General features: G+C 32.2%; 1 protein-coding gene across 1 annotated transcript; it reads right to left on the bottom strand.

Annotated features, from left to right (window-relative positions):
- Positions 1-2,355: 2,355 nt before the first annotated feature.
- LOC108966603 lies at positions 2,356-4,118 on the bottom strand. The gene has a single exon (XM_018929598.1). It carries the CDS (start codon positions 2,934-2,936, stop codon positions 2,550-2,552), a length of 387 nt encoding a protein of 128 aa, XP_018785143.1. The 5' UTR covers positions 2,937-4,118; the 3' UTR covers positions 2,356-2,549.
- Between the last annotated feature and the right edge of the window lie 4,975 nt (positions 4,119-9,093).

Raw genomic sequence — 9,093 nt, 5'->3', positions numbered from 1 at the left:
TCATATTGCCATTAACTATTTCATTATTTTCATATTTATTATATTATAATAAGTTGCATATTTGGTTTTAGGAGTGCTAGGAGTTCTTCTTCGTATGTTGCTGAATTAGTTTCTTTTTCAGTGTATTACCCATTTATATATATCTCTTCTATTAAGTTTAGATTTGAGAACAGTTTTTATATGTGTATATGAGTTGTACCGCTTACTCGATTATAGTCGAGTTGAGTMGAGTCATCAGTCGTCATTTATACGGTTACACCTCATTTATACGGTTATATTCACTTAGTAATTTCCACCCATGACACTAAAATTTTCTATATCTTCTATTTTACTATTGATATTTTTTTGAAAATTGTTATTGATATTTTTCGTTGAAGTGCCTTAGTTCATATTTGGCACATACAATTCGATATTTTGGGAAATCCAAAAAACTTAACCTCACTTTTTTCTAGTGGGTTTCTGTAATATCCCTTATATCGCTTTCATATTCACCCAACAAAAAAACGAATTTAGCACTTTTTTGCCACAAATTAACTCAAAGCATCAAACAAAAACTTTTTTTTATCAAAAAATTCAAAAGAAAACTTATTTAACTTATTTAGCTATGTTTCTTCTGCTTGTTGGATATCATTTTACGGCGGTCCGTTATCATAATCGAATTTCAATTCAGCAAAATTTTCTTTGAAAGCTTAAAATTTTACTTATTCCACCAAGCATATTTTCTGTCATCGACTAATGTGTTATTATACCTTGAACAGCTTATAATAACTTTGCCACGCGTAAACGGAAACGTCTGAGATCCTAATATATCCTGATATATATACATATACATAAACCATCAGAGTATTTAGTTAAGTCGAGTTAGCCATCCGTCGTGTCTTGATATCTATTCGTATGTATATACGCGAACTACTAGTCCCACAGGGTTTGAGATATCGATCTGAAATTTTGCACACACCCTTTTGTTGAAAGCATCTAGCTGTCATACAAACTGACCGATATTATTTGATATTATTACCCAAGTTATTGCTACAAACTCCGATAATATTGTTACGAATGCACCACTATAAAAACATATTTCTTGGCCAAATCGGGTCATAGTTAAATTAATAGTTTCCATTTTTTCCTTTTGTTTCCCCGTAAATTGAAATATTAGCCTTAAATTTTCACTAATTTCAAACTTCAGCTAATTGAAAACATAATACAGTATTAAGTTCCGAAAGAAGTAAATATTGGGTAGTCGAAAAAGTCTTTTTGTATTTTTTCAATATATGTGGTTGCAGTATATCGTATATCTTCAGTGCCACCAGTCACGTTTTGTCATAATATAGCGTTGGAAAGGGAAGATTTTAACTTAACAAAGAAAAAATTATAAATTCGGGAAAATTGAAAAAAGTTACAGCTGTTAAAAAATGAGTGAAAATAATGAAGAAATTCATTACATATTACAATTTTTATATGAAAAARGAAAGAATGGTACGGAGACGATGCTGTATCGCTTCCGTTCTGGATCGCTTCCGTTCTSGAAATTTCGATTTACACTGCTGCAATGATGTCTCCAACGGAGAAAGTGGTTAAAAAAGGTACATTATTTGTTTATTTATTTATGAGTATAAACAAAACAAAAAAAAAAAACAAAAAATATGATGAAAGTTGACCAGAAATACGAAAAGACTTTTTCGACCAACTAATATATAGGCAACATCAAAGTTTCCCCCTGCTGTTCTGTTGTTGTAGCGGCAAGAAATATTCCTGAAAAAATTTAAAGAACGCTGTCGATTTGAAAGTTCTTGGCTGAATCAAAAATCAGGTCCGTTCCGGGTTACGTAGACTCGACTGTTGTTTTCTTCTCATCTCGAAGTTAGTTTCTTGCAAAGTATAAAAATTTTCTATTGTAGAAATATTAACTCGACTTCGCAATTTGACATTGAATTCTATTTTTCGAAACAAATTCGGTTTGAAGCGATGTTGGCGTATAGAGTTTTTGAAAATATTGAATTMAAATTTTAGCTACCTGAAAGTAAACCCAGACTAAATAATTCGAAATTTATATAATTTCACATTTCAAACACCATCGGAATACAAAATAGAAATTTACCCATATTATTTGCCACTAACCGCATGCAAATAAAAATATATTTGGAAATACCTACAACAAGTTAAGACATATCACATCAGACTTGCAACTACTGCTGACTTGACGACTCCAACGACATCTATTGACAAAATACGAAAAGACTTTTTCGACACTGCATTATTATTATTTATTTCATAATATTAAACTTATGAAACGTCTTTTATTTTTTTATATTTGATTCTYTGTGTTTTTGTTTTATAATTAACACAGCAATTTTCAACATTTAAATATAAATGAATTATTTTTGCAAAACTTGTACATTGCAAAAACTAATACTAAATATTTATCATACACAATGAAAAGCGGCAGTGCTAAAAACGCATTGCTCTAACTGCATACATACATACATATATACATATGCACATATATGCATGCATATAAAGGCATATGTAGCATCATATCCTTTTCGAACCTAAATTATCCTTGTCGAACAGTTGCGATAGTAAGCGAATTTTCGTTCCGCCTTCTTGGCATCCGCCTCACAATGTTCACTACGCCCAAACTGCACGGTCGGATAGACCTCCTCCCAATCGGCTTCCGAGCGACTCAATACACCTTTGGGACGCCCGTGTGMTTGCTGTTGYTTCTGTTGCGGCTGCTGTTGACTCGTCGCCGTCATGTTGCTGCCGATTTGATCCTCCACCGGCAATGGATTGTTCAGCATCTGGGTGACGCTGCGCGACAGCAGCACCGGCTGTATGCGGTTGTAGCCGTTGCAGCTAGGCTTGTAGCGTGCGAACTTCGTCGAGAGACGCGCCATTTCGTCCGACATCCACTTGTGCACCGATTTTGTGGGCATTATSTCGCTTGATTTTTTACTTTGTTTGTAATTTATTGCTTAAAAGATCGCGTTTTCTGTACAGCGCCGCAGTACTCGTTGTTCGAATGTTGAAAATGCACTAAAAGTGCAGCGAGGCCAAGCGCACCGTTTTATGCGATTGTCTAATGTGTGGCACATAAACTAATTGCTGAGTTTCTTTTGTAATGCAAAAACCCTTTTAACAGAAAAAAATAATTCTTTGCTCAAGTGAGTTAGTCGGCATAATTTTTGTGACTTTTGCAAGTGTTTTTTTGAAAATTTTGGAGACTTTTAGTTTCTCAATTTTTAATTTCAAAAGAAAACAAATTTTAATTTTTATCGAATTTTACTGTTTTTGAAAGGGTCTAAATTGTAGAAGCAAATACTTTAAAGGAATAAAGGAATACTCTAGCTCGTTATTGCATCATAAATCCCATTGTAAAGGAAATCATTTTAGTTTGCCACTTAAGTGCTGAAAAACTCTAAGCCCCTGCAAAAATGTCCGCTGGTATTAAAAATCCATCGAGGTATTAATTTGTCACTGTAATTCCTCCTCATAATTCTAATTGTTTTCAGTGGACGAAAGTCGCACCCACAATCGAATGGTAGATAAATTCAAATCAGTCAGTCACAGTGACTTAAAAATATCTAGCCTAAAAAATTGTGATTTGAATTCTTTTTTTTTTGTTTTTGTTTTTTTGAATTTGGAAATCTAATCTTCACAATTTGCTRGACTAAACTTGGCCTTTCAAATAATGTGTATATACATATATGATTCTTATTCTGTTTGAAAGTCTCAAAAACCTTGGATCTATTTTCCTTTTACTAAATTGATCCAATTGGTCTGTCTTCCGACATGTTCAGAGTAGAAGACTGCTCTTTTCTAATATTTATTTTTTGTACAAAAATATCCAATTCACTAATTTTGTAAGATATCTTTCAAATCTCGAAAGCCTTATTACAACAATTTACTCTATTCTAATTAACTTTTGGACGAACCTGTTTTTTATTAAAACATTTGGTAACTCTACTCGAAATATATTTTATCTCGAAGTTTTCTGCAACTATTTTAGTTTGGTACCCATATTGCCACATTTTTTCAACTTATGCCCTTTTTACTTAATTTTTTTAAGTAGTTGGCAACTCTATCAAAAAATTTAAATTCTAAGCTTAATTTAACTTTTTTAGTTTGATACCCATATCGGCATATTTTTCACTTTACACCGTTTTTACCTAATTTTTTTAATAGTTGGTAACTCTACCCAGAAAATTTTCAGTTTCAAGCTTAATTCAACCTCGAATGTGATCCCATATCGGCATTTTTTTACCTTATTACTTTTCACTTAAAGCTTCTTAAACAGTTGGCAACTCTACTCAAAAAATAATTTAACTCTACCACTTTAGTTTGATACTCATATCGACATATTTTTATATTTTATCCTTTTCACTTAAAGTTTTTTAAAACATTTTAACTCTATTCTTTCGGCAGCCACTTTAGTTTGATACCCATCGGCATATTTTTCACCTTATATCGTTTTTACCTAATTTTTTTTTAATAGTTGGTAACTCTACCCAAAAAATGTTCAGTTTCAAGCTTAGTTCAACCTCTTAATGTGATCCCAWATCAGCATTTTTTTTACCTTATTACTTTTCACTTAAAGCTTCTTGTTGGCAACTCTACTCAAAAAATAATTTAACTTTATGCTTTCGGCAACCACTTTAGTTTGATACCCATATCGGCATATTTTTCACCTTACACCGTTTTTACTGAATTTTTTTWAAACTAGTTGGCAACGCTAATCAAAAAATATTTTCAGCTCTAAGCTTTTTTGTTCTATTCTAATTAAATTTGGGACCAAACTCGTTTGCTTTTTGTTCGTAATCTCGTGGTTAAGGCTAATTTATATTTCGAAGATTTTTTYCAGCCTATCGAGGGCTTTCTGATTATAAGTGGCTTTTTTATTGCGCCATGTTTTTTAAAGCTATAAAATTAATTTTAAATTAAACAAAAAGCACGAAAAATAACCCCTCCTCCAAAATATGACTAGTTTTCACCACTTTAAAATGTTTCCCAAACAAAAGTCGGTTGAGCAAATTTCGTTACCKATAACCTCCACTCCAACTATGTGCTTGAATATATTGTTGCAAAGCTTTTCCTGTACTTCTGTACAGTGTTCTAACAAAARTACAAGCAACCACAATAACAATAATATAAATGCAAATATTGTGTGATGTCTGTCCGCTATCGATTGGCTGTGGAAGCCTTTTCACCGTTTTCACGCTTGACTTGGTCGGCGGGTGGCTTGGAGGTGCGAACTTGCATCAGCAGCTGATGTGCAAGCGGTTCATGAACATTGCGGCTTTTTCACTCGCCCATACACATACATACTTCCATGCAAACTATATACGGCTGCATAATTGCAAGGCCGATTGCAGCACACTATTTATCTGTTGCTTTGGTTTCTACAAGTTCTTCTAAGTTTCTGCTTTACTCGCATTATATCAAAGGTCATTAAGATGCAAGAGACGCAATGCTTGTTAGTTCAAAACATATTATATATTTTGTTAAATAATTTACATATCGGTATGTGTAGGTATGCATGTACTAGCAATTGCTTTATGTATTTCTTGTAATTTGAAAGAGAAATCAATATATAATCGTTATTAGGCGAGGTWAGGGACCGATTGACCTGTGTTTACAATTCCATTATTTAATATTCTTAAAGTTTAACTTTTCTTTTGCCATGACAAATGAACTGTTAGATTTCAAATTGCTTTACATTTCAATACTTAACCAATAACTGTACTCCCATGACCTGAATTTGTGGTCATTATTTGACACTGGCAACTTCCAGCGCATTTAAAGATCGCCGACGTATTGAACTGCACATATACATATATAAATGATCAGCGTTATGAGCTAAGCCGAGCCATGTCCATCTGTTCTGTTCTGTCCGTCCGTATATACGCGAAGTTCTTGAGTTTTTGAGATATCGTTTTGAAAACTTCCTCACGTCCCTTTTTMTCCAAGARRCTGCTCATTTGTCGGAACYGCCGATATTGCACCCCTATTGCATATAGCTGCCGTACAAAATGATCAATCAAAATCAAGTTCTTRTGTGAAAAAAGTTTTTATTTTAAAAGATATYCTCACGAAATTTGGAAGAGCGCCGCACATATAGTACCACAAAGCATATAGCTGCCAKACGTATTGAGCGATCGAAATGCCGCTCCGTAGAACCTGTGGTCAGTCGAACAAAAAGATAAAGCAAAATTCGTTAAAGGTCATCCRAAAAGTGCTTATGTAAARTGTTTCGAAGACCGGAAAAATTAATTAAAAATCAATTAATAAGATTTATAATTAAATTCCATATCATGGGTTTCAAGCATTTTGGTTTATTCAGCTATTCAGCTATCTTTCGCTTCAGCTGAATAGGCGCTGAAAGCCAAATAGTCTAATAAAATTGGGTTATTTATAAACCCCTATATGTAGCAAGACTACAGTCGAATGTTTCTAAGGAGTCCAGCTCAAGTTGTGCCATACTAATTTCGATTAGTAATAAGTTACATATGTAAAAGTATGAACATGTAATTCTTCGACCARCAAAATCCTTCAAAAATTTCAATGTTATTAGTTCTTATATATTTKCTGCAGAAGTGTAGCAATCTAATCSAAAAATATTTTCAATACTAAGGTTTTTGAAACCACTTTAGTTTGATATCCACATCGGCATATTTTTCAGCTTATACCTTTTTTAAAATTTTTTTATACAGTTGGCAACTCTGCTCAAAARTATTTTSTAGTGTGATTTCTGATATCTCTCTAATTTGACACCCATGTCATAATGTTTCACACTCTTTTGAAATTTGTCTTAATTTTTTTAAAAAGTTGGCAACTCTATCGGTATATTTTTCAGCTTATAATTACTTTTTTAACTTTCTTAGATAGTTGGCATCTCTACTCAAACAATATTTTTAAGTGTGAGCTTTGTGAAACCTCTTTAGGTTGATACCTATTTCGGCATATTTTTTCACTGATTTTTTTTTTACAAATTTTTTAGACAGTTGGCAACTGTCTTAAAAAAAACAGTTTCAGTTCTAGTTTCTTTCTAAAACATCTTCAATTTGGCAACAAAGTCGTAACGCTTCTTCATCTTATAATTGTTTTACTCAAATGTTATAAAGAGTTGGCAACTCTACTCAAAAATATATTTTCAAGTCCAAGCTTCCGGTAAACACTTCAGCTTCATATCCATAACTATGTATATACCTATCTACATACATACATAAAGAGGTACATCTCTTTGTTTCATCAGTTTTACCGAATAATTTAATTTTTAAACAGTTGGTAACTCTAATCACAAAATATTTTCAAATGTAAGCTTTTTTACCCTATTCAATTTAAATCCCATAATGCAATTATAAATTGTATATCGAACAATTTTTTTCTTTAAAATTTTAACACATGTGGCAGCGCTTGTCGTTTTTTTAATTTTTATTTYATTTTAATGTTTCGGCCTCTTTAAGTTGGGACGCATATTTCATACATTCTTACTTATTTAACAAAAAACAAAAAAAAAAAAAAATGTAACAGGTGGCAACACCCCTCTAAACATATTTTCAATTGATAGCTTTCCTTAATCCCTTTAGTTTGATACCCATATCTTTTTTGTTAAATTTTATAAATTTTTTTATAATTCAACCGTTTTTTGTTAGATCAAAATTTTTGTTTTCTAGATTTCTGAAAAAAAAAAAATTATTTTTAGTGTTATATCTTTTTAAATACTTTTAAAAATACCTGTTTTGTGGGCGTGGCTATAGTTTGGCTTMCTCCATTTGCTATGGCTTGTTTGCCCAAGAACAACTTTGCTAAGTTCTGATAAATCAAAAGATCGTGGAGTCAACCGAAATCATGGAGAACCGTGATGGAAGTGGTTCTTCTTAGGACTCGACTATCGTTGAAATGGTACAACTCATATTCTATTATTTTATCTTTAATTTACTTTGTGTATTATTTGAGAGATATAAATGTATCGAGCAACTTTAGATTTCTCTTTTATTGGTTGATCCAAAGAAGCATAAAAAAATGGTTTAAAAATAGGTAAACCTGCTTTAAAGTCGAGAAAATGATTGATAGGACGTCGATAGAAATTATTTTCAGAGATTGTATATAATTTTTAATCTTCATAAGCAGGGTATCAATAGTTGTATTTGTTTACTTAAAGACTTGCTTTGAATAAGTAAGTCCTCAGTGTATAATGAGACCCGGCCCTCGTGCTACTGCAATTCAACTGGATTAATACACGCAACTGCTGAACTTATACAGACYCTCAAAAACCAAGTTGGAGAGCGTTAAGAGTTGATATTCTTCATGTAATCGAACGAGCCCACTGGCTTTATCGAAATTTTTAATAAAAAAGTTATAGAAATCAATAATTTAAAATGTTGTTTTATTATAAAATGCTCGCTGTACTCACCTCTACTAATTTTACAAACTTTTCTTTAAGAATGTATATTAAAACCATAGAAATATAATGCATAGTTGTAAAATTTAATGCTCATAAAAATTATTTTATTTTATTAAAAATATTAATTTAAAACAATATAAAACATTATTTTTTTATTACAAATGGATTTTATAATTAATTGGTAAGTATAAAATAGCATTGGAACCCATAAATATTCTCTCTGAACAGCTGAAAATTCACGAAAAACTCGCCAATTTACGATGTTTTTACGCATCAAATATATAAGAAAACATATACCTTTTATACACGTAAATATGTCTAAGAACTATGTRAAATATATATAAATTACTAAAAAACTATTTAAAATACTTTAAAACCTGAATTTCGCAAAAAAAATCAGTCAAATCGCCACAATATTCATTAAAATATGCCCATAAACGCAAACCACTCATAAACACAAAGAACACTCATTCTCACACACGTGCGACCCACACTCACGCACGCACTCAGAAAATTCAAAATCACAAATCTGCAATTTTCCTACATTTTGCCTGGCGCGGTACTAGGCGACCAAAATCGTACAGCAAGTGGCTGCGCCAAATTTTTTGTCGTCCTTCTGTTTTTCCTGTTCGCCTGGTAGCCCAGCCGGCGCATGGTACATTTGTTTCGGCCGTAGCTTCGCCGTGCGT

Source organism: Bactrocera latifrons, unplaced genomic scaffold (assembly GCF_001853355.1).
Source record: "Bactrocera latifrons isolate USDA-ARS-PBARC rearing strain unplaced genomic scaffold, ASM185335v1 scaffold_165, whole genome shotgun sequence".
NCBI classification, from domain to species: Eukaryota; Metazoa; Arthropoda; class Insecta; order Diptera; family Tephritidae; genus Bactrocera; species Bactrocera latifrons.
The sequence above is the reverse complement of the archived record's forward strand: the minus strand, read 5'-3'. Positions and strand labels throughout refer to the sequence as shown.